Source organism: Malania oleifera, chromosome 3 (genome assembly GCF_029873635.1).
Source record: "Malania oleifera isolate guangnan ecotype guangnan chromosome 3, ASM2987363v1, whole genome shotgun sequence".
In the NCBI taxonomy this organism is placed as follows: domain Eukaryota; kingdom Viridiplantae; phylum Streptophyta; class Magnoliopsida; order Santalales; family Ximeniaceae; genus Malania; species Malania oleifera.
Window position 1 is genome coordinate 16,216,368 of NC_080419.1, and position 26,784 is coordinate 16,243,151.

Here is a 26,784-nt window from a genome sequence, read left to right on the forward strand (position 1 = left end):
GTTCTAGTAAATCAGCATGTTTACATTTAATATTTTCTCATTAGGATGCTGCGACCCTTCGGTGGCGACACGAGGCTGACGCTAATGCACTGTCAGCGCCAACTGCACAAGCTTAAGTGTCGAGGCGGGGGTGTACAACGGGACAACGGTAAGTCAGAAATGTTCAAATTTCCACATTGATAATGCATTTGCAGCCATCTTTATGAGGGGGAACCATTACCAAACCTCAAAATCCACCTTCCTCCTCCAAAACCCCAAAAGCAACACCTCCTGTTTCTCAAATCTTGCATAACCTTCATCATCAACACAGATTTGTCCGTCATTTTTGCTCGATAATTCTTCATTTGCAGCTCCAAATTGAATCCCAAATTCCGCAATTTCACAAAACCCTAAAATTTGAACCTTATTCATCAAAATCTCTTCGTAATTTAACAATTCAATCGTTACTCATTCAAATTCTTGTCCATAGAGAGCCCTAGAAGGTCAAAATCAAGGCCGCCGTGTTTGCTGTGGATGGGCACGATTACGGGTTGCCCAGAAGCCTCCAAGCCCTCGTCGTTGTCGGTCACCACCTCTACTTCCCGCACCGAGACCGTTAATGGATCGCACCAATTCAAGATCAGTGGGTACTCGCTCTCAAAGGGGATGGGGATCGGCAAATACATCGCGTCCGACACGTTCATGGTCGGCGGCTACGCGTGGGCGATCTACTTCTATCCGGACGGGAAGAGTATAGAGGACAATGCAAATTACGTGTCGCTATTCATTGCGTTAGCGAGCGATGGCACGGATGTGAGAGCGCTTTTTGAGTTGACCCTCATGGATCAGAGTGGAAAGGAGAGGCACAAAGTGCATAGTCACTTTGGTCGGACCCTGGAGAGCGGTCCCTACACTCTTAAATACCGGGGGAGCATGTGGTGAGCTATGCTACATTGTTGATGTTGTTGTTTGTGATTCTCTTATATTGATAGTCCAATTATTTGTTTTGATGGTTGGAATATAACCTTGTTTTAGTCTCTTTAGGTTGTATTGTGGGATTTCATATGAATTTGATATATAATGTTTTTGTGTAATATTTATTTTTTGACTAGCAGCATCTACAAGTTAACAACAGCTAGAAGACAGTCACAGTATGCTCTTTATGATGATTTGCATTGGGGATGGGCCAGCATTATATCAATTTACCTGTTGCACCTGTTAAAGAACATTATTCCTTAGAATTTTTGGGGTGAAACTATTATGTGAAGATATCGTTAGAGAAGCAATCTTGGCGTATGATTTGATGGTCCTTAAAACTTGCAGATAGTTACCAGAGAGAAAATAAAAAATAAAAAAACTAACCCCATAGCAAATTAGATAGTTACCAGAGAGAAAATAAAAAATAAAAAAACTAACCCCATAGCAAATAACAAGTTGGTTCAAAGTTTCAAACATTCCAAAACATTTTTCATTCCAAATGCTAAATCTAGTGATAATAAGTTTTATGTCAATATTTTCCATGTGATGTATTTTCATTTGTTTAACATTCTTACATTATAATTTTATTTTTGGTCATCAACTCATTATTAAGCTGCTTCCCCTTAGAAAACATCCTTTCGATTTAGTGACACCTGAACATTCTCTCTTAAATACACAAGTACCGTTAGACATTTTTATTTTTGCCAACATATTTTTTATAATGACAATGTTCTTCATTTTGGAGAGCTTCTTGTACTGCGATCCTCTTCCTGACTTACTGCTCCAACTGGAAGGTTCTACATTCTAGATGACACTGAAACCTTCATAATTAGGGTCTTAAAATTTTTGTCAGTTCAAGGAGTGTTCTGTTTTGTTTTGATTTAATCATGAATTGATATTTGGTAGCCAAAAACCTCAGTCTGAGGATCCAACCACATGCTAGGATTAACTCATAACTGATATGCCAATAACACAACCTACCTTCGCCACCGTTGGAAAGAAAAAAAAGTTCCTCTAAATTATTCACCTTGAACTTGTTTGTTTTGGACTGATCTATGTGTGCAAGTGCACAGCTGTGCACACACACTTTTCATCTACAATGTTTACCGTATGTTACTGCTTTCCTAGATTAGCTCATGCTCACGGAGTATCCATTGACTGGAAATTTACATTGTTTTAGCAGACACCTCACTTTCTCTTTTCAATTCAATCGTTGCTTCCCATCTTAATTTTCTTTACCATCACAGTTTGACATATATTTTTTTGAATCTAATGGATGGTCTAGAATTATAGTTTGTCATATTTAAGGAGTCCAAAAATTGAGGGAAATCATAGATTGTTGCATGTAATCTTTGCAGCCAAATGGTAAGTGTTGATTGAACTGACATGGCAATCTTTTTTGTTTTCCTTTCCCCCCAAAATATATAATACTTGGTCATCTTTTTTGTGGCGACAATTAGCTCATTATTTGTTAATTTACCTAAACCATGTCCAAGATATTTGGATGACTCGAGGCATTATTTACTTCTGAATGGTTTTTGGCCTTTCTTAATGACAACATACTGAATTGTTGTTACATCTTTATTTTGATAGATTGTGTTTGTTCTTTCTCTGGATTGATAGAGGGATTTTGGGCCTTTCTGGCATACAATTGATGCGAGAATTTTTTCTTCGCCTCTCAAATCTTCGGTAGCCTTTTTGTCTGCTGAGAGGCCTTAATAGATATTGTAGTTATTAAAGGTTGAACTTGCACCCTTGATGCAGTCAGACCATGTGGATGTTGGACCTTTCTTGGTATTTGGAATGGGAATGAGTTAGATAAGGAATCTTAATCTAGGCATTCCTTTGAGTGGTCCATTTTTCTTACATGCATTTGGGAAATTTTTATTGGAGTCATTAGACACAGAGGGCATTTTTTTTTTCATTATTGTAATAAAAGGCTAATACTGCCTTTTAATAGTAGAAAGTTCTATTCTTCTACCCAGATTTCCATTCCCATGATCTCCCATGAAAATCCCAAATTGGAAATGCTGGATTGCAATTCCAACTGTGATTTACGCTAAACTATTTCTTATTCCTGTTGTCCCAAATACTCGATTTCTTTCTCATTCTTCTATCATTCCCATACCTTTGGATGCATTCCTAATCCTAAACCTTGCCTGAAGGTGTAAGGTGCAAAACAAGGCATGTACATGAGTGTTGGGAGATGCATATATGCATATCGCTATATTAGTATAGTGAAGGATGACTGCCACTGCTACTTGGGCCTTCCATTCGACACACCTATTTAACGTGTAAGCATATGAAGTAAGGGATTATGTGTTAAATTTGGCAAATATGTATGTTCAGTAATTTCTAGTTTTTTAGGAGTTGTTATGTAAATATATGTTTCATTTTAAATATAGGGGTATAAGTACTTGTATGTGTTGTGGAATAGTTAGAATGCAGTTGGTAACTTTGAATCAGATTTTTGCTCTCCATCTTTTTCTCCTCCCTCATGTAGAGCTCTTGCTTCCTTCTCTCTTCTTTTTCTATTTCTTATTCCCATCCTTTTCTTGCCACCTATTTTCTCTTTCATTGCTCTGCTGTCTACATGAAGTTGGATACAAAAGCAGTACCATCTGTTCACTCTAGCAGACTTTCCTTCCTGCAATCATCATCGTCTTACAATCTCTTTGATCGGATTTCCTATCTCAACACTTGCAGTAATCACATAGAAGTCACAGAACAGACATTGCAGTGATTTTCATCACAAGAAAATTAACTGCTGCCCTTTTCCAACTCCAGTTGGCTGACATATTTTCTTGACACCACAACCACCTCCAATGACACAGCAAACCCAAATTTTTGCTGCCATTCAACAACCAGTGTGTTTTCACATGCTAGCGGAAGATCTTGTTAAAAGTATTTCGGAATGTTAGACATTTAGGGGTTGGGGTAAGTGGAGGATGATCAAGGAGTTAATAAATAAGGTCATTCTTGACATTTTTTTTCTCCAGGATACCAAGCTGAGGGAAGTAGGTCCTTTCCTCTTCAAAAGCTTTTCAGATTTTAGGAATAAATTTGATGGTCCTATCTTGGTTTGGGGCATCCGGCAGCAAATTATTGTCTTGGGATATTGTCTTGAGGGTTCCTTTTCTTTGTTGGTCTTGTTAGAGATTAGAGGTTTTGGAGATTGGTGGTTCACATCAGTATATGGCACAAACTCTTTTGCACATGTGTACTTTGTCTTTGTAGCTCATATTGGAGTAGGAGGATATTTCAACATTATTCACAATTTTAGAGATAAATTAGGGGGATTGAAGATCTCTTTGAGTATGATGAGTTTATTTGTGATTGTAGTTTTAGAGATATTCTAGTTCAAACAATGGTAGCTTCACTTGGTCAGTGTTAGGACTCAGGAGATTGACAAGCATCCTCTTGTATTGATAGATTCTTGTTTACTAACACTTGGAAAGACACTTATCCACACCTATTTGAGGAAATCCTCCCTAGACCTACCTTAGACAATTGCCCTCCACTCCTCGAGTCCAATCCATTGCAATGGGGTCCCACCCCAGTTCGTTTTGAAAATATGTGGTTGACACATCCCTCCCTTTAGGAGTGCATGAAAGGATGGTGGGGCAAGTGTAACATTCTATGATGGGAGGCTTTCAAATTGATGAAAAAGTTGAAGCATGTGAAGATGAAGTTGAAACAATGGGATAGAAAGATCTTTGGAAATACAAAAGAGTCAAAACAACATTCTCTTTTAAATTATTGGGTTGGATGGGCTTGTGGAGTGCAGTTTGTTAGATGAGGAGGCTAATGCTAGGAGATCCAAGTCCAATGAGCTTGAGGTGCTCTTATTGTGAGAGGATATGATTTGGCGTCAAAAAGCTGGAGTGAAGTGGGTCAAGAAGGGGGATTGAAATTTTGTATTTCTCCCATTAGCAAGGAGAATGGGAGGAGGAGGAAAGGTTATCAAGGAACTGAGGTAGATTCATGGCATGTGGTGAGGGGCAATCTCAAAACCGGGCTGAGATCATCAAGTTCTGCAAATATTTTTTCATAGAGGAGTATCTAATTAGATTAATGGTGGAGGGTCTCAATTGGAGCCTGATTAAGACAAGTTCAGCTCAATGGTTAGAGAGACCTTTTGAGACCAACGAAATGAAAGACATGGTGTTCAAGATAAGTAGCGATAAGGCCCCTGGCCTTGATGGATTCACGATGGCTTCTTTTAGGAGAATTGGGAGGTCTTGAAGGAGATGTTTTGAGGTTTTTTAAGGAGTTTCACTGTAAAGGTGGTGAGGAATATTGTGAATTCTACATTCATTACCCTCACTTCAAAGAAAAAGAGATCTCTTAGAGTTAGGGACTTTAGGCCCATTGGTCTCTAGCTTGTATAAAATTCTCTCTTAAGGTTTTAGATTCAGGTGATCTTGGGGGATATAGTTGACATGGCTCAGTGTGCGTTTATTCATGATAGACAAATTCTAGATGCTAGGCTTGTTGCTAATGAGGTGTTGAGGATGCTAGGAGGAGGGGTAGGAGCGGGCTTTTATTTGAAGTAGACTTTGAGAAAGCCCATGATAGACATAGTAGTCAAAAGCACGCCTAGGCGCGAGGCACAGAGGGGCAATGAGGCTAGCACCTCATTCACGTTGTGGTGAGGCGACCTTTAAGAGGCGCATTCAGGCGCATTGAGACATACTAGTGCACCAGGCGCTATGAGTTGCGCCTTCAAATTTTCGAAGTTGTTAATAAGGAAAATGTAGCCAGAATGAACCCTAGCCCTCTTCCAGCAGTCGAGCCTTTGACTCGAACCAGCCCTACTGTCTTGGCCCTTCATCTTTGAGCCTTCAACTTGAACCAGCAGGATTCATATTCAACCCTTCGAACCAGCACGAAACCAGCCGGAACCCTTCTTCTGCGATCCTTCGAAGCAATACAACACCAACAGAAGCGTTTTGTTAGTTTCATCTTCGAGCCTTCAAACCAGCAGGAGCCCTTCGTTTTCAAGGTTAGAGCCTCCATGGGTCGTCACTTCATTTGCTTCGAAGTTCAAACTAGTAAGTCGTCTTCTTCTTCTTCATCTGCTTTTTCAGTTCTTGTACTTCTTTTTAGTTGTTGTTCTTCTTCTTCTTCAGTTCTTCTGCTTCTTCTTTTTCAGTTCTTCTATTGCCTGTTGCTTCTTCTTATAATATTATATGTAATTAATTATGTCGTTTAATGCAAGTTTATAACTAATATATAACATTTTTTTAATGAATTTAGTTGCTTCTTTATTGTACTCTTTTCTTTTGATGTTGAACTATGTTGATGCTTTTCAGCCTTTCGGCTTGGAAAATTCATTAAATTTCCAATTTTGGTATTGAATATTTGGCATTTTAAATTCTAATATTACTATTAATGTGTTCATATATCAATTACCCACCAAATAGCATTGTACACAATGGTGAGGTGCGTGCCTTCGCCTCGTGCCTCGCGTTTCAGCTACAAGTATCCTTTGCGCCTCGGTGCGCCTTGCGCCTTTGACTACTATGATGATAGATTTAATTAGGGTTTCTTGGATAAGATTACGTGTAAAGGTTCTAGGGCAATGTGGAGGAAATGGATTAAAGGTTGGGTAAGTTCGACCAACTTGTCAGTCATTGTTAGTGTCCATCCTAGAGAATGGTTCAAAGCATCTCAGGGGCTTAGGCAAGGGGATCCATTGTCCCCTTTTTTGTTCACCTTGGTGGTGAATAGATTGAGTAGGCTTTTCTTGCTTGCCTAGGGCTTGGGTGTGATCAGAGGTTTTCATGTGGGGTGTGAGGAGGTGGAGTCGTGGAGGTTTCCTATCTTCTATTTGCTGATGACATCATTTTCTTTCTTGAGGAAAATACTGCAAAATTTTTCGAAGTCATTTTTTTTTCAGTTGGAAATTTCTATAGGACAGTTAGAAGATTATCCATGGCATATGGATCGGGATAGAAGATCATCCATGCCATATGAGCAACTAAGAAACAACATATTCAAAAAGTAGAAGTGGTGAAATGCGCATGCTAAGGTTGATGAGTGGTATAACATAAAAGGATAAATTAAGGAATGAACATATTCACAAGAAGTTATGCATAGCACTGGTAGGAGATAAGATAAGGGAGGGGCGTCTTATATGGTTTGGGCATTTGAAATGCAGGCCAAGTAATGCGCCAGTGAGGAGGACCGAGCTAATTATTGTTAATGGTACTAGAAGAGGGAGGGGTATACCTAAAATAACTTGGAAGGAGGTAGTGGGGAAGGATTTAACAACTCTTAGATTAGTCAAAGAAAATGTCCTTGATCAAGTGAATTGGCGGAAAAAGGTTCATATAGCTGACCAACTTAGTGGGACTTAAGGCTTGTTATTATTGTTTTTTTTCTTTATTTTTTTCTTAATAGCAAAAGAATTATATTAAGAGATTAAGAATGTACAACTAGGAGAATAGGACACCTCTTTAGGAAAGTCTGGAAAAAACCAGACAAAAATAGAGAAAAACTGAAAAGCAAAAAGAACAAATGAAAACCAGCACAATCTAGCCATCCAACAAATAATGCCAATCACCCACTTAAAATTCCCATGATGCACACGCCAAAGAGAAGCCAAATAATGGATCTTCCCCCAAACCAGCAAATGTAACTTCTTTCCTGAAAAAAATATGCACATTGAGCTCCATCCACAACCCCCAAAATACTGCACAAAAGGAAAAAAAAAGAAACACACACACACGCACATTTCTTGGGTGCTGCCCTTTCCTTTTCCCCACCAAAACTGAAAAAATAAACTGCTGAAAAGTCCTCAGTTGAATGTGAACACACCCAAAAATCACCGTAAAAATCAAAAAGCTTACTGATGCAGGGGTAGCATCAAGGTTCTGCAGCCATGGGGAGAGATTAGAAGAAATAGCAGGGGGGAAAGAAGGGGAAAGGAGGAGAGAGGAGACACCAGGGGCGAAACTCACATTCAATTTGAACGTTAAGGAGTTGTCCCAAGAGGGGGGGGGGGGTGAATTGGATTATTAAAACCTCTTTTAATTCCTTTCGTGAATTCTTAACCTCTTATTAGTTCAGCTAATACCCAGCAAAGCTTAGTAAACCACAAATCAATACTTCAACACAACACAAACAAAATTGGTTTATAATCACAAGTTCAGCGGAAAATTAATTAAGTTATAAACCTTTATAAATAAGTGTAAGTATGGTAACTTGAATACTTTGTAGATTTTCAGATATTCTTTCAGCAATTCAATTCAACCAAAATGATCAAAACAAAATACACAAGTTAGATTGATTCCAGCAATGCTTTTAAGATACAGCACTTTAATAATTCAAAGTAATCAATCACAAAATATTCAATCAAGATATGAAATCCAGCTCTTATACAAGTTTCAGCTTTTGTAGCCCTGTATATATGAATTTGATTCAAGCCCTATAGAGAATGAAATTTATCTTTCAAGATGATAAGCAATATAACATCCACACTCTTCTCAAAATTCAGATTTCAAATAAACCTTCAGTTAATAGGTTTTGGGTGTTGACCAATCAACGTACTCCCTTATGGTTTCCGCAATTAATATTGATCAACCAACGTACTTCCTTTCGGTTTCCGCAAGTCCCAAAAACAAATTAATCTTTAGTTTATTTAAAATCCAATCCACGTAATTTTTATGATAATTATAAAATTTAAATCATCCACGCAATTGATATCTACTGGAAATTAAAGAGAGTAAGGAAAGTGAGTGACACCACATTTTTTACGAGGTTCGTATCCCCAGCTTACGTCCTTACCTTTGGCCAATACCACCAAAGGATTCCACTATACCGTTCCTTTCCGGGCGGAACAAACCTTTTACAAGCGATACCCCATGCTCAAACACTCCTTAAGTAGGCTAGAGCAATGCCTCTCTAAGTGATACCCTACACTCGGTCACTCCTTCAATAGGCTAGAGCAACGCCTCTCCAAGTGATACCCCACGCTTGGTCACTCCTTCAATAGGCTAGAGCTGCACCTCTCCAAGTGATACCCCACACTTGGTCAATGATCCAACAACTTGGAATCGTCAAAGAAACTAGAAACAATAGCTGCGTACAATATGACTCTCATATAGAGCAGATTAGTACAAATTCAATCACTATGTACTTCAATAATTAAATATCAATATGAAATGCAATGAAGTTCAAGAGAATTTATCACCGAGTTCCTTCTAGATGAGAATTAACAACTCAGAACTCAGAAGTAGGATGGATCAGCACTTCAGAAATTCAGCACTTCAATTGAGCAAAGATTTGAGCAAGAGAGAGTAGCAAGATAGCTTTCATCTTACAAACAGATTTTTCAATTCTTTTGTTCTTTCTTGGTGTTAATTTGATTTGCAAAACCATGTATTTATAGGCTTAGAAAAGTAATTTCGTGTTGCCGAAGTTTACTTGGAGTATTTTCCAAGTTTTTAGAAAATTTGGGGCACAAGCAACCTTTATTTGAAAATTAAAACATTTAAAATTTCTAGCCATTAACAGTGTTCAGATGACTGAACTATCGGGTTCAGTCTTTTGATGTTCCTTAAAGCAATGAAAATTATAGTCTAAACACACGGTCAAACAACTGAACTATAGGTTCAGACTTCTGAAGTCCCAGCTCAGACGACTGAATTGAGGGTTCAGTCTTCTGAGGGTGTTCTGCTTGTTCTATGTTTCAACAAATAAATCTTTAGTTGACTGAACTAATTTTTCAGTCTTCTGAAGAAATTCTTCAGACATCTGAAGTAAAACTTCAGTCGTTTGAGGGTGCATTGCATCTTTAGACTTCTGAGGGTACACCTCAGTCGTCTGGGCAGACCAATTTTAGAATTTTCATTTTTGGTTTCAAAAATCCTTTTTGCTCTCTTGCTTTGATTTCTTGTAAAACATTTTCCGAGTTTTGAAATAAGGTCTCTAAGTCCATAATTAACCCTAGAAGAGCTTTCATCATATTTCCATAAGATATTTAAATACGAAGTACTTACATAAAGACTTCTTATGACTTTTGACATTCTAAACACTTGTGTTTTCATGCTTGTCTTTCTTTGAGCTCTCTTGCTTTGTCTTTCTTTGGCTCCATCTTGTCTTCAAGCTTTTATATACTTTAAGCTTTTTATCAAATTCTCTTAATAGTCATTCTATCATGATCTTCAAGCTTTGAATCATCTTTGAATCCATGCTTTGACTCTTTAAGTTTCATTTGATCATCTTTCTTTGAAGTATAAGCTTTCAATGAACCTTATGAGCATTTGACTTTGTATTCACATGCTGGAGTCCTAAAATATTATTACTTAACCAAATATGTTAAGTTCATCATTTTTGTTATCATCAAAATAAGATTTTAAGCCTTGTATGGCCAACACAATTCACTTTAAATTTATCAACAAGTGCCTACAACATGGCTTTCACACACTATTTATAAGAAAGCCTCTTCACATGAAATTACATATAAACCTCTAAAACTACATTACATTACAAACATAACCCTAGAATATACAAATACTACAAACTAGCCTCCAAATAGACATAATCCTATATTAATTAATGCTAAACACACATAATAAACTACTAAGTAAACCCAACAATCCTCGATCTAATTCTTCTTGAGTATTCTTGAAAAAAGATCTTCCCAAGGTCTTGCTTCTTCTCCTATATAACTTATTCTATCCCTCCAAGAAAAATCACAATGTATAAAAAGATGCGATGCAAATTCTTAACAGTTAAAACAAAGTACACAAACGTTTGGAAAGAGAATTTTCAAAGGTCTCTTGATCTTCAACAAGTTATTGGTATTAATTCTATCAAGCACAACTAACAAGATAAAAGCCTTGATTTTAGAGGGGACTTTGGCCTTCCAGATGGATCTATATAAAGGAAAAGAAGAATTAAAGCTAGTAAGAAATTCACAAAAAGATTTGCAAGAGTAAACCCCCGGAGGATCCAAAGACCATGACTAACTATCCACCTCCAAAGAAACCCGACAGTTATTCAACAAGACTGGCAAAAAAAAAAGATAACTCTACCATCTCCCTATCATTTAACAACCTTGAAAGTGAAAATCCCAATAAGGTAAAGGACCACTTGGATCAACAACAAAAGGACAAATGGAGTCATATTAATTCTTGCCCTAAGCTCATCGAATGAGGCAAGGAAAAGAAGTGGACGAAACTACATTCCCCAATCAAAGATCTTTTCAGAAGCAGATATTACAACCCCTACCCAACAAGAATTTAGTACGGGGAATGAAAGGGGGCTAAATCTGAGAGAGAGCTTTCAAAAACTTTCCGAAGAACATCTAGATCCTAAATTAGTATTTGACCCGTTCTAAAAATCGGCTTATCCAAGAGTGGGGTGGCTAGTATCAATGTGGGTGTTAGGGATCTTCAGACTTTCAAAGTCATGGCATGTTGTGTTTCTCTCAAGTGGCCACTTACGTTGGCCGCCCGCTTGGAGGCAACCCAAACTCCACAACCTTTTGGGATCTAGTGATAGAGAAGTTGAGTAGGAGACTTGTCACTCAGGTATCGTGTAACTCTCATTTGTGCTTCCTGATCCAACAGTCCTATTTATTTCCTTTCCCTTTTTAGAGTGCCTGCTAAAATTGCCAAGACTTTAGAAATGCTAAAGTGTGACTTTATTTGGGCTAGTAAATGGGGAGGGCAAAGGGATCAGTTAGTTAGTTGTCATGCGGTCAATAAAACATAAATCTGAAAGTGAACCAGGGCTTGGCAATGTGGTATATAAAAACATCTCCCGAATAGATAGATGATCGTGGAGGTTTCCATTAGAATTTAACTCTCTATGGCACAAGGTGATCAAAAGCAAATATGGGCTCCATCAAAATGGGTGGGAGACAAGTGGATGTGGTATTTCTTATGCTTACCTATGGAAGTTCATGTCCTAGGTGGCGAGTCATTCCTTCCCTTTAATCCATTTCACAGTTAGCAATGGTAATAGGGTGTGTTTTTGGGAGGATATGTCGGTGGGTGAGGTCCCTTTGGATTTGAAAGTACCTCGTTTGTTTAAGATTTCTTCTCTCTGTAATGCACCTATCACCTTTGATGAGCTTACTGCCTTGCTTTCTGTGTTGGACCATGGAGGATAAGAGAGTGTGGGGGGTGATTCTTCGGGAATTTTCTCTTCTAAATCCTTTTTCTCACACCTTTTTAAAACCCCTTCTTCCATTTCTTTTCCTTGGAGGCACATCATTTGCAAGGCCAAAGTTCCATGGAAAATCTGGACCTTCACCTGGAATGTGTTATAGAATAGGATTAATAAGCATCATATGCTTCATATTAGAAGGCCCTATATGACCTAATATGCGTATTATGTGCTGTGAGACCAATGAAACGAATGCTCACCTTTTTCTGCATTGTAAGGTGGCATCACACATTCACACCTTTGGATTGCTCTCTTCTCGTACACAGGTGAAGCTTGGGTTATGCCCAGATGACATCCTGGGACGTGGGAGACTTTTTGCTAGTGGAACATAGGAGCTTTTGTTCAAAGGGAGGTGCTTGTGGTGTGGTGCAGTTTTCACTACCTTTTGGACCCTTTGGATTGAGAGGAACACAGGAATCTTTAAGGGCTGCAAACTTGCCCTAATTTATTATGGGATAGAGTGGTGTTTCTGGCATTGTTATGGGTCCACTCTTTCAGGGGTTTTTTGGGTTTATAGCTCTCAGGTATTCAAAGGGATAGGATGGCAGGTATCATGCAACTTTTCTGGTTGTAGCTTTTTGGTATATTGGGGATATCTTGTCCTCTTACATTGTTTATTCTTTTTATTCTTAACACAATTTTCTCTTATTTAAAAAAAAAAAAAGTGTAACAGTGATGGATCCCCTGATGGGTAACATGAACAAAATATCACCAGGAGAAGGCTACTGGTGATGGATCCCATGATTTGAAGGCAGAGGAAGCGATAATCACAATCAAGTTCGGGAAAATTTAAACAAGTACTCTTGCCCCATTTGCCAAATAAATTAGAACTACAGCATTCATCCTTTTATCATTACCTGAATTTAATATCTTCATTACACTGAGAAAAATGACAGATTTGTGAACAAAGCAATATTGTTATATAGAGCAGGAGAACACGGTGTAAGGCATATTACTGTGGTTTTTTTTTTTTCTTTTTCTTTTTTCCTTTTAACAAAAGAAAATATTTACTGAAAGGAAGAAAATAATAGCACAAAAGGTGCATAAGCATATGCAAACACAGAACAATAACTAAAAGAAACATTGCGAACCTGATAGGCATAAGAACTAAGTCTAAATACCTGAATAATGACGTATTGGTCTTGAATTAGAGTGCACACAGATTGCATGACTTCATCTGTGATAATTTGTTGTGTGTTCAAATCATCACTGTGCTCCAGGACCCTCTGACAGGACCAGAAGGACAGTTAGATTTGTAATAAATAAGTAAATAAATAAAACAAGGCAAAACTAAACTTTCAAACCTGAATGACTTGACAACCAGAAAATGATAGGATGGAAAGTGTGCAACTTGCGCATATAAGGATGAGGTAATTCTATCTTGAAGAACACACTTTATAAACCCCTGCATCACATGAATTACCATTTGGATCGTGTACACACTTGACAAATGAATCACCACGCTCTGCCACCATATGTTTCTGCTGACCAACTCTCTCAAAGGCCTGTTGTGAGAATTAGTGTATTAAGGACTTTGCATAAATTTTTTGAAAAAATTACTTTCAGCTTTGCTAAAACTAGCAGATTCTTCTTATGGCATAAACATTTATTACTTATTGTAGCATGCTCAAATGGTTCTAGCTGGATAAAATAATCATGGCATCATTTATAATCAACCATGGAAAGTTTCACTTTATAGTAAAATCCTAAACCCCTGCTTACCAAAAAAAAAAAAAAAATCCTAAACCCCTGGAAGATAATTGAAGTGACACTTACAGTGTTCATCAGGAGGGTAGTTCATGGTGGCTTCTTACCAGGATGTTAGAACTTCTATAAATTTTAGCCATAGTCCTCTCATCTATGCAACCATGAGTACGGTGACCCCCTGAATCTGCTAAGGGATTGTCCTGTGGAAAAAAAATGGACCCAGCTCCTCAATCCCTCCCCTGCCCCTTTCTTGAATGGATAAATTACAATCTCCTCTCCCTCATCCAATTATCCTGCTGGATTACCACTTTACCTAAGCTTAAGCTGTTAGGTCATAGGCCAACAATGTATAACAAGCTTTAACACTCCCCCACATGTACAGCCTGACAGCACGTGGAGAGATAAACACATGATAGATAACACCTATTATAGGGAATACAATAATGTTTTCAACACCACACAATAAACGCAGGCAGCAAGACTAGAACCCGGGACCTCCTGGTAACCAACTTTGATACCATGTTAGATTACCACTTTATCTAAAAGCTTAAGCTGTTGGGTTGTGGGCCAACAATGTATATCAAGCTTTAACACATCCTGATCCTCTATCTTCTCTTTCTCAAATTCTGTATTGCTCTGTTCACATATAGAGCTACCTAGTAAACTCTTAAATATATATTAGCTAAAAACTCAAATCAAACAAACTGAATGACGAAAAAAAAAAAAAAAAGAAAAGAGAAAAACATGAAAGAAAAATTTTAGTTTGAAAAATGGAAACCAACAAAAACAATGGAAACGTAGTAACGAGTGCAGAAATCTAAATACTTAATATCCTCAGTTCAACATTTGTGGAAGGCCACAACAGTTCACCAAAGAATGGTAAATGGATGAAATTAAAGTCCTTACTATAATGCCACAGCATTAATCCATTAAAAAAAAAAAAGGGATAAAACTTGGATTCAGAGTTCATGTTCTGGACAAAAGAATGGTGCCAAAAATTATCTAAAACACAAGGGCCAATACTAATATGGTTAACTTCTATAACCAATGTTCACTTATTTTTACTAGTTCTTTTGAATAAGCATAGCAAACTATAGATGCTCAAAAAAATTCTCCAATTACAAACCCCATTGTATGTACTAGTTACAAACCAAAGAGTATTGAAATTCTTCGATGTCATCCTAGAGAATGATAGTGCAAGAAGATAGGAAATAACAATCACACTTGAACTAAAAAATACAAGGTAGCAAATAACACGCATTGGAAATGGTTTGACAAACATAAATGCAAAGTTATGTTCGCAGGTAATATCCCACTTGCAAACTGAAAGTATTCATGGTTTTCAGAAGAGAATCTCAAATATACACGGTTAAAAATATATCAGCTTCTGGGATTTCGAATACTGACATTTCTGCAATAATATTTTAAGAAGAAGAAGTTCCCAATCTTACTTGAGATTGATTAACAAATTGACACTCATTTCCGGAGAGGGAGTCATAGATCCTTTTGCATGGCTCAGAAAAGAATGTATTCACACTGGCCTTTTGCATGAAAAAAATGAAGCATTCTTTTTTGCATTCCTTGGTTGAGATTTGGACTAGATTTTAAAGAAAATCTAGGGTTCTTCCACTGAAATCAAGTAGTCTTGCAGTGAAAATTAAGGAGATTATAGGATCAGACCTGCTGGAGCACAACTATGGAGATCAAGAAGAATGGGATTGATCCGAGTGAGAGGGAACTGAGTGATCAATGGGGAAGGAGATTGCAACATAGCAATGACAAGGAGCTTCAGGCTTCAGCTATGGGCAGAAGGACCTGTGGGTAAAGCTTTGTTTGAAGCTGATTTTTACTGATCAAAAGGGGTTTTGGTATGAATCTGGCTCCAAATTCATGGGCCGCTAGATAATTTCAAAATTATGTATTTTGAGTTTTAAAATATGCAATGTATTCAAATACAAGTTCAAGTTAAGCAATAAAGCCAAAGAACTTATTTGTATTGAACTCTTCAATTCAAATACATTGCCCCAAATTCACATTCCCAAATAGACCATCAATGTATTTTACAATTTTATTTCCTCTACATATAGTTTTGGAACCGATTTTGGAATATGTGCTGTAACTTGTGATTTTATTTGATTCTCGATTCTGGAATTGGGATTTCGATTTGTGATTTGTATCTCAATTTGAGAACTATCAATTAAGGTGATTCATGGCAAGTATGGGCTTCAACAGAATGGATGGGATGCTAGAGTTGGGGTGAATGTTAGCCGTGCTAATCCCTGGAAATTTTCTTAGGTTTCATGTATTTTCTTTCCTCGGCTGAATTATAATGTTGGTACTAGTGAGAACTCATTTTTTAGGAATATTTTTGGATTAGGGAAACTTCTTCTTTCAAGTTTATCCCCATCTCTATCATTTATCTAGTTTCCATTATGCCGCTATTGTTAAATTTTTCCTTATTCAGGGTATTTATTGTCTTGGAACAAATTTTCTTCATAAATTGAATAATAAGGAGGATAATAATAATAAAAAAAAAAAGAAGAGAGAAAGGGTAGACTAGTGCACAAAGCTCCCACATATGCAAGGTCCGAGGAAGGGGTGGACCACAATGGGTCTATAGTACGCAGCCTTTGCATTTTTGCAAGAGATTGTTTCCACATCTCAAACCTATGACCTTTAGGTCACATGGCGACAACTATACCATCATGCCGAGGCTCTCCTTCAATGATATAAGAACAATGATATTATTATTATGATCAATGTCCTCGGCTCTTTTCACTTTTGAGGATGGTAGATCTTGGGTTTAAGATTCCTTTGTGGAACTTTTCTTGTAAATCATTTTTATTCATCTCATGCATGTTCCTAACATTGCTCCTTTTGGTTACATTCTTTCAATTGGGAGTTGTAAATTTTAATGCCTTGTTTACTTGTGAAAAATAGTTTTATTTTCCATTTCTAGTTTTCCAAATAATTACAAAGATGCCAGCTTGTTGACAGTCTTCCAAGTTTGTATAGGAAAGTTGGAAAACATCTTTTTATTGTTTCCTATATTTTGTAGATAAATCTTGAAAATCTAGAAAACAAGATGGCATTTTCGTAATTATTGGGAATCTGAAAATGTTAAATGAAAACTATTTTCCACAACTAAACAGGTGTTAGAATTGGTGTATTCCCAAGAGGGGGGGTGAAATGGGTATTTAAAAATTCTTCCTAAGTTAAACCAGATTCCACAAGCAGTATTACACAAATTTAGGGTCTTTCTATGTAATCACAAACGCAATCAAATATTCAAACAATAAACATAAACATACAGGTGCAGAAAGTAAATTTTGAAAAATAAAACTAACATCAAATATGTTATTGGGGTTCGGCCAATATTGCCTACATCCCCGCCTCAGCTCGCAAGTTCGAGGATTACCACTATTGCTCACTTAACGGGTGAAGCGGCACCGATTATAACAAGGTCAAATTTCCATGGCTAACCTCAACCTTTACAAACTCTCGTTGCGGGGCGGAAAAGACCCTACCAATCCTTACGGGCTAGATCAACACCCCCTTAGGCCACGGCTGGAATACAACAATGAGTATCAAATTTTTGTGTACAATTCTAATGCTTCTAAACACAAGCAGATTTGTACCAATACGCACAATACAACTAATGCACTCATAGATGATAAGGAATTAATACTCAAGTGAGATTTCGTTAACCAATGTGTTAGTTCTCAACAATATGTGTGTCAATATGTGTATGTGAGAGTGGGACCTTTGATTTCAAGATAATGTATTTGCAATATGAATATTCAAAGCACCTCTAGAACCCTAAGGAAACATCTCAAGAAATATTTTTCAAATATCAAGCACAATGGATATTAGGGTTTGAGCTGCTAAAAATGATTTTATCAAAACACAAAGCAAGCTTATGAAACTTGCAATAAGGATGCAAGTTCTTAAGCCAATGAAGAGTTTTTTCCAATCTAATATTTATAAGTAAAATACCATGGGAAAAACCTTAAGCTACTCTCCAAAATCAACAATCAACAAATGCAAGTATGGGAGAGTTGTTAGCTTACAAAGAGAATAAATGAATACCCACAAAAATAATCTCTCTCAAGGATATGTAATTTAAATTAGTATGTGAAGGAGATTTTGCAATATGCTTTGTAAAAAGTGGGAGTATGAAAGATTTAGCATAATAAATTTTCAGAGAAAAATTTTGCTAATCTATATGCTAATCACTTGCTAATTATAATAAATGAAGGGGTATATATAGAGTTGGACAAAAATATAACCGTTGGGGACATCAAGGGTATTTTTAAAATTGTTTAATTGAGTTTAATGAAAATTAACCCTAATTGAAAAAAAAAAAAAATCTTGATTTACTGCGGTAAAAATTTGCCAACTTGAGAGGTTTCGGTCGACCATTTTCAAGATTCGGTCGACCATAGTACTGTGTTCGGTCGACCGAGTCAATTTTGAACTAGAAATATGGTCGACCGTCTTAATGCGATTTTTGAACCCTTTGAGGTTCGGTCAACCGTAGCCAAATGAACTAACAAATTTGGTTGACCGAGTGTACGGGGTGTTGGGCACGTGGGGATTTGGTTGACCGTAAGTGTCACGTTCATTTTGTGATGGTCGACTGAGCAAATTCAAAGTATTGACTTTCGTTTGGTCGATCGAAGCCTTTATATAGCTTTGGGTTCGGTCAACCGAGACCACTAAAAATATGCATTCAAGTTTTTTTTTGGTCTCTGTGCTTCATCAACCCAGTGTGACTAAGCATAAGGCATTTTGGGTTATGTGGGTGATGAGTCCTATGGTCATTCTAGGCCCTTCTGAGAGTTAACCCCAAAAATCCGACGTCGGTTGACCAAGGTGATCCCTGAGGTCAAACTATGGTCTTGAGCATTTAATTCTTATCATGCATGATATGCAAATTTTACAGACCCAAAATATAAAACAAAATGCATTTTACAATAAGAACAAATGTTTTCAATCTTCTTGCTCGTATGTTTTCATGGAATGCGCCAGATACATATGATTTTGGAGTTTCTTCTGGTTTCCAAGTCCCTTGATCTTATGTGTGCTGAAATTTAGACCTGTTCACATACTTAAACACACATAAGATATTGGTACTTTGTCAGCATCAAAACAGAGATCGAACTCAAAAAGTCAACAACAGGCCCTAAGGATACCTCCAAAATCAAGGCCTTTATGTGGATTGTATCTCTTAAAAGATTTAATACAAATGATCTCCTTCAGAATCGAAGTCCTAATAGAGTTTTGTCTATTTATCTGTGTTTGCTATGTTATTAGAGTGGTGAGAATGCATTTTATTTGTTTTTGCATTGCTATTTTTCTTGGGAGGTTTGGAATAAGCTAATTGGTGTTTAGAGGGTTTGTCTTCTAGAGAGTTTTTTTTTTTAAATTAAATTTCTTCTAGGCCCCCTTTCGATTTTGGAGCTTGGAAAATATTCTAAAGGAAAGAAAAATATGGAGGAATCCTAGAGTAGCTGAATTTTGGAATCCAGTGGTGGAGAAGGGTGACGAAGAGGTTAGATGGGTGGAAGGGGGCTCTCTTCTCTTTAGAGGGAATAATTACTTTGTTTCAGGCTTGTCTTTCTAGCATTCCCTTCATTTTCTCTTTTTTTAAGATTCTGATAGGGATTGCTAGTGAACTTAAGAAAATCATTAAAAGAGACTTCTTGTGGTCTAGCATGGGGGTTCGTAGGGATCACTTAGATGGGATGAGGTTTGTGAGCCTAAAAAGGAGGGAGGGATGAGTTGAGGTAAGTTGGTGTCTAAAATCACCACTTTTAGCTAAATGGTTATGGTGCTTTCCTCTAGAAGAATCTTCCCTTTGGCATAGAGTTATAAGAAGTAAGTTTGGGTTGGATGAGAATGGGTTGCATACTAGTAGTAATTTAAAATGTTCTTTGGTGAGTCCATGGAGGTCCATTTCTCATATTTATCCTTTCTTTACCCCTGATACTGAAATTGTGGTGGGGAGGGGGTCATGTATCCGCTTTTAGAAAGACCTTTGGCTAGGTAATGTAGTTTTGTCCACTTCTTTACCTCATCTTGTTTGTTTGAGTGTCGAGCAAAATAGAGCCATATCTTATTTTGTTAGAGATTTGAGTAGTCCTCTGGTTTCCTAGAATCTTCATTTTAGGAGACCTCTTAATGATGGGAGATGGAGGAGTTGTCTTCTTTGCTATCTTTATTGAACAGAGTTCCAAAAGTAATCTTTTGTCATGGAGGGATGTTTGCTCTTGGCCCTTGGATCAGTTGGGAGTTCATTCTTGCAAATCTTTTTTTGAATTCTTGATCCATTCTAATTCTTCCTTTATGCTCATTCCTATAATATGGATGACCAAGGCTTCCTCAAAAATTAAGGCTTTCACTTGGTTGGTTGTGCTTAATAAAATAAATACTAACAACTTGTTGCAAATCAGAAGACCTTTGTTTCAAGGACTCTGAGACAGCTTCTCATCTCCTTTTACACTGCGACTTTGCTTGGAGGATTTGGAATAAGCTGTTTGTATCATGGGGGAGAGTTGGGTATGCCGTGTCGATGGAAGACTTAGTAGCCATCTCTTTTACAGGTTTTAGTATAAGGATAGGGCTGCCTTATGGAGGTGTAGTTTATTTGCAGGTTTATTGGGGATATGGATGGAACGTAATGCCCAGATATTCTCTGAGGAAAAGTTAATCTGGGAGCTGGTCTGAGATCAGATACAGTTTTTAGGATCGCTGTGGTGTGTTGGATTTGGGTACTTTTAGAGGAAATAGTTTTCGGGAGATTCAAAGAGATTGGAGAAATGTGCTGGCTTGTTGTGTTTCTCTTTTTTCTTTAGGTTTTAGTTATTTTTTCTGGTTTGTTCCAGATTTTTTTTGGGAGATATCTCATTTCTCCCTATTGTAAATTCTTGTCCCATTAATATAATTTCCTTTTGCTATCAAAAAAATATATGAAGGAATTGACTTTTTCATGTTTAGTTATCAAAGAAAGTGATAAAGAAAATAAATTATATAGCCAGTTAAGGACACACAATTTTGATTTTACACTTCATTAACATTTTTTTCCCTAATTTTAATCAGAACAGATTTTCATTTTTAATAGTATTTGACATGGAGAGAGAATACAAAAATACAATGGAAAATGGATTTCCATTTTACTTACCTTTCCTCAAACAAAATCCTTGATCCAAACCAAGCCTTAAAAAAATTTGTAAAGGGATTGCGTTATGGAGAAACACTTTGTTACTGTGATTTGGTGCATTTGTATGGAACTTAATGCTAGGATTTCCTTGAGTTCTCTCTCTGTTGATCATATGTGGTGTAGCCATGGTCTTAAATTTCCACGAAATTTTCAAAATTTTCATTGAAATTTCCAATTTCCGTGACCCTCGAAATTGAAATGGCAGTCAATTTCCATCTTGCATAATTTGAATCAAAATCTCAATGAATCATCCGAAATTTATCGAAATCTCGAAATTTTAGTGAAACTTATTGAATTTTGAACTATGCAATGAAATTCCCTCGGAAGTCAAATGAGAGATTTAGGAGTGAAGTGAAATCTCTCTCTTAAATTATTTTATTTATTTTTATCAAAACAAAAGATTATTGCAAGTGCTTTTGAAATTATATAAAAAAATAAACCTACAACAACATTTTATTTAACCATTGATGTCTAAATTGTCATTATTTGTATGATAAATATTTTTTAAATGATTTATGAATTTCATTTGTTTTAACTGATTCTCTAAATATGTTTAATGTACATTATTTTGCAAATATGTTTGATGTACATATTATATTACAACTTCTCCACCTCATACAGAGCATAGATGTATTTACTTGTAATATATTAGTCCCAAAACTTACATTATTATGTCTATTAATCATTTCCAAAGCTTCATAAAAGAATTCCTTGCTTTACTACTGATTTCCATTATTTTTCCAAATCGAAATCGAAATTGACATCGAAATCAAAATTTCCGTACTTTTGGAGCTTTGAAATTTGAGTCGAAATTGAAATTTAAGACCTTGGGTGTAGCATGGTTATTGGCGTTGCTTTGGACAACAGCTAATGGTTTTTCTAGAGGCATTTCTTTGATTGGCTTGCAGAAGGACTTGTGTGTGGGCATTTCATTAGATTTCCGGAGTATGCCGAGTCTTTTTCTTTGTTTTGTTTTGTTTTTTCTTTGTTGCCAGAGAATGCCTTCTTTCCCATTTTGTATATTCTCCTCTTCTCTCGTCTAATATAATTCTTTGCTTATAAAAAATGCATGCGGATAAAAAAATTACTGAAGCAGTCTATTGTTCAGGCCGTGTTTGTACATTTGCTGTATTTTAAAGTAATTCTCCCCCAAAAACCACTACTCTATCCTCTCCACATGGCAGCCCCTAGTATTTGTGAATATTAGTTGGGCTGAGCAGATGGTTCTTTTGGTTCCCAAGATGTATGCATTAATTCCAGGTCTCATTGGATTTAGTTTCTTGTACAATGTGTTGACACAATATAATGGATGCAACTTTACAATTTTTTAGAGGTTAAAATGCATTTTCAAAAGAGTTCCTCTAGAGATGTCTGATTCCATCTTTTTATTGTTCTAGGTTCCATTATTCCTATAAAAATGTCACAATATAATGACAGCAATTTTACAATATTTCAGGGGTTATAAACGCTTTTTCAAAAGAGCTTCTCTAGAGACATCAGATTACCTTAAAGATGACTGCCTATCGATACACTGTAGTGTGGGTGTTGTCAAGTCAAATACGGAGGGACCTAAAGAGTACAACATAGCAGTACCACCTTCTAATATAGGTCAGCATTTTGGGCAGCTCTTAGAAAGTGGAAAGGGAACTGATGTAAATTTTGAAGTTGATGGTGAACTCTTTGCTGTCCACAAGTTGGTGCTTGCTGCTCGTTCACCTGTGTTCAGAGCACAACTTTTGGGTCCAATGAAGGACCCAAACACCCAGTGCATAAAAGTTGAAGACATGGAGGCTCCAGTTTTTAAGGTTGTCTCTCTCTCTCTCTCTCTCTGTCTCTCTCTCTCTCTCCATGCATTCATCCGTGTTAAATAAATGACAAAAATGCTGCAAACAACAGCATCATATATGTGCCTTGTTTATGGGGATGCAATTTATAATTCCTACTCATTATGTTAGTCTTCAAGGAAGACTGGTTTGCTGGATGGAAGTGGCATAATATTTGCTTTAGTTTTGGGCTATGACTCTATATTTACTGTTTTGTTTAGGTCAGTTTTGGTAGAGAAGAAAGAGAAGTGAAGTCATCTGAGAAGTAGAAGAGGATTTCCATTATTCTCTTGCTGTGTTCTTTCTATATGTTTGTGTTTGTCTGCGTGTGTATGTGTGTACATTTCAATTTTTTGGTTGGTTGGTTCCTTTATTTTTTATTTATTTATTATTTTTCAATTAGATTGCATGGTTGGGAACATTTTAGTTTTATTTGCCCTATTATATCAGCCAAATGTTATATATGCTGTCAATATTTACACTCTGATAGAACTGTTAGTATTATTCATCTTAGTAGAAGAACAAATTGTTTTTTTATTCGCTCTTTGGACTTTGTGTGCGCATGCACACTTGAGCTTGTTTTCTGTTTCTTATATATATTTGCAGCCTCTTTTTGCCAGCACATATGGCAATGTTCACAGGAATATAACTGCTTTTTTGTTAAAATCATTGGGACCTTATCCTAATGGTTGTCATTCTTAATCGGGTTACCTTAGAAACAGATTGATGGTTATGCTTTGCAACCAATCCCTATGCAAAGCATATTATTTATTTATTTTTCTGCAGCAACTGCTTCATGTTCTGAATTTTGATCTAAAACTCCCTTTTTGGAATCCTAGAGGATTATATCAATTTCATGCTACTGTGATTTATCATTATTATGTTTTGCAATTGTGATTTAGGAATTACGATTTGAGGCTCATTCTTCCATCATGTGATCATTAAGATGAGTAGTTTATTATCCACGCTTGCCTTTTTTAATAGCATGCAATTGGCCTCTAGTTAGATAATGAAGAAGTGCATTTTCTCAATTTTATCTTAGTTTCCTGTCCTGCATTTTCGGAGAATATAATTCTGATTTTATATTTTTGTTTTATGAATGTATTCATATAATGCTATATAGTTCTATAGGAAGAGATAGCTTGGTTGGTTACCTTTTGTTAGGTGAGTAATTGTGGTGCCATACAGGACTATTGTAATTTCAGGAGTGTACATCAGGACTCTTCCACTAAGGCGCTGCTCATATCTTACTCACTCCAGCTAAGGTTTCCTATCCTCTTGCTTCTCTTCCTGCATGCTGCCACTGATTTTACATGCTGCATAAGTTTGATATGTAGCATTATTGCTTTGTATGGTGCAAGGAATTGTTTAAAAATATTGTTCTGCTGAACTTTTTTCCCAAATCGATATGGTTGAATTAGTCTTCTAGCTCCCCTTCCCCAAAACCCATACCCCATCCCCAGCCACACCATCTCCACCCCCATAGACCCCAAAATTTCTTAATTGTTTGCAGTAGTGTTCCAGCTCTTTAAGCTTATTAAGAATACTGCCTTGGGAAACCAACACCCAACTGGTTACCCTCTCTTGATGAAAATGTTGACTATGTTGAAATCGATTAGCTTTTGGTCATTATAAGAGGATTGATATTTGCCTCAATCTTTACATTTTTCGAGCATGTGAGTAAAACAGACTGCGCTTCAGTGCTTTCGACGAATTTTTCTAAGTTTTAGGGTTTCACGGCTCCTTACTCCTGGTGAAAAGGAATTAGGACAAAAGAAAACTGATTTTATGAGCTGGTAAATTGAAGATGTGCATTACTGTTCTACCATCTGGCCATCTTCATATGTTTTAAGATTCATTTTTTTATTAGGTTTCATCTATACAGCCAGGCACATTCTTGTCTAAGATCAAAGGGTGATGCTGTGTCAGCTTATTCATTTACCAGATCAATAAATTTTTTGGCTTAACAGTTTAGTTGATCTTTTGTTCAATGCAAGGCAAGGTAGTGGCATTGCCATGAAAATAATTTGTATTCTTTCTTTGTTTGTTGGATGTCTGAAGGCATTACTTCACTTCATATACTGGGATGCCATACCTGACATGCAAGAGCTTGCGGGTCTCAACTTGAAATGGGCTTGCACCCTGATGGCTCAACATCTGCTTGCAGCTGCGGACCGATATGGACTGGAGAGGCTTAGGTTGCTTTGTGAGGCTAAACTTTGTGAGGATGTTGCCATAAACACAGTAGCAACGACTCTAGCCTTGGCGGAGCAGCACCATTGTTTACAACTGAAAGCCGTATGTCTCAAATTTGTAGCACTGCCTGAAAATCTGAGAGGTATATTTTTGGTTGTTAGCGGGGGAGGGGGCATGGGCACTAGTTCTATAAATTAAATAGTTTTTCCCTTCAGGCTACTTACACCATGCACACAATTCTAATGAAAGTTGTTACTGGATGTCTCTTGGGGAGAACATCCACAGTTTTGTTTTTGCCATCCGAATTTTATAGGCAGCTTTGAAATACATGACTACATATACAGACTTTTTAAGTGATAGATGTTTATTTCCATGTTTTGATTGGTATCTTCCATCAGCTGGCATCTTTATTTGTTTATATTTCAATTGTTTTATTCTTCTTGGCGGGTATACTTGGTTGAGATTTGTCAAGACTTGCAAGAAAAGCTCATGCATGTTTTGTAAAGAATCTTGTAGATTCAACCTCATATGGCTAAAACAGGCCATTTGGTAGGCCGTTGTGTACTAGTTCTTAAGATTTCACCATCCCTCTGCATGCTCTGCTGTCTGTTGAAATCTGTCGTTGACTTTCATAAAAGACTTGCTCAAAACCAGGCTAATTTACTTCTCCTTGCATGAATGAGAGCCAGTAGTAGTAGTAGTCCTTCGGTGGTTGATTGGATTGCTATTTCACCTATAGTACTAGCAGAAACCTGGTTCATTGAGGATTCATTAGATATTATCTAGTCCCTTAATTTGTTTGAAGCAAACTGCAAATTTTGCTACAGGAATTTCATCAACTGCAAGCTATATTGGGTTTGCCAAGTTTCTTTATTTATGATAAAAAACTAGAACCACAAAAGAATGTTCTTAGCTCTGGGTTACTCAGTGATGATCGAATACTGTAACTGATTGCCTTCATGATAAAAAACTAATGAATTGGTGTTTGCAGCTGTGATGCAAACAGATGGGTTTGAATACTTGAAGGACAGTTGCCCTTCTCTCCTCACTGAATTACTGGAGTATGTGGCTAGGAATGGAGAGCACTCTGCTAGTGTTTGTGGATATGGGAAGGATTACTTTCAAGACGGCACCGATGTGAATGGGAGGCGGGTGAAGCAGCGGATATACTGATGTAGTGCCAAAGGATTATAACATTCTTTGACTGCCGATTGAAAGGAGTTGTGTTGTTCGACATTTTTGCATCTGCATTAACCTTCCCAATTTATAAAAGAAATTTGAGCTCATTGCATCATTTGTTGTGTACCTTGGACTCCAATGTATGTACTCATTATTTGGGAGCCTTTGTGTGTTTCTTCCATGTTTCCTCTGTATTAAGATTTCATGATTAATCACTATTAGTTAGCTGTAGAAAGCTTAAACCATTCCTATTAGAATTTGTGATGCACATCATCTTGTGGAGTATTTATTTGTGTGGTTTAGAAGCTTGGGCAAATTGATTAGTAGTGAATTTTCCCCTATGCATTGCATCTTGTGCTAAAGATTAGGCAACGGTTAAGTAATTAATTTAGAAGTATTTTGGGTTTGTTTATAGGTTGTTGGATTGGTGGTTTTGGTCGACTTACAAAGGTGCATTTTTGAGTATGTGGAAACCTTGATATTTATGTCCACTTTGAATTCAAGGTAAACTGACATAAT

At 36.9% G+C, this 26,784-nt stretch overlaps 1 protein-coding gene across 1 annotated transcript; it reads left to right on the top strand.

Annotated features, from left to right (window-relative positions):
• On the top strand, positions 1-26,519 carry LOC131150227 (BTB/POZ and MATH domain-containing protein 2-like). The gene is made up of 5 exons (XM_058100830.1): positions 1-148; positions 470-917; positions 22,524-22,872; positions 24,952-25,228; positions 26,078-26,519. The coding sequence occupies exons 1-5, from the start codon at positions 46-48 to the stop codon at positions 26,257-26,259; spliced, it is 1,359 nt and encodes a 452-aa protein (XP_057956813.1). The 5' UTR covers positions 1-45; the 3' UTR covers positions 26,260-26,519.
• Positions 26,520-26,784: the final 265 nt, after the last annotated feature.

Coding starts and splice junctions, on each gene's coding strand:
- LOC131150227 (XM_058100830.1), top strand. CDS start 46: ATGCTGCGACCCTTCGGTGGCGACACGAGGCTGACGCTAATGCACTGT. Junction 918..22,523: donor AAATACCGGGGGAGCATGTG/GTGAGCTATGCT, acceptor ACAATATTTCAG/GGGTTATAAACGCTTTTTCA. Junction 25,229..26,077: donor ACTGCCTGAAAATCTGAGAG/GTATATTTTTGG, acceptor TGGTGTTTGCAG/CTGTGATGCAAACAGATGGG.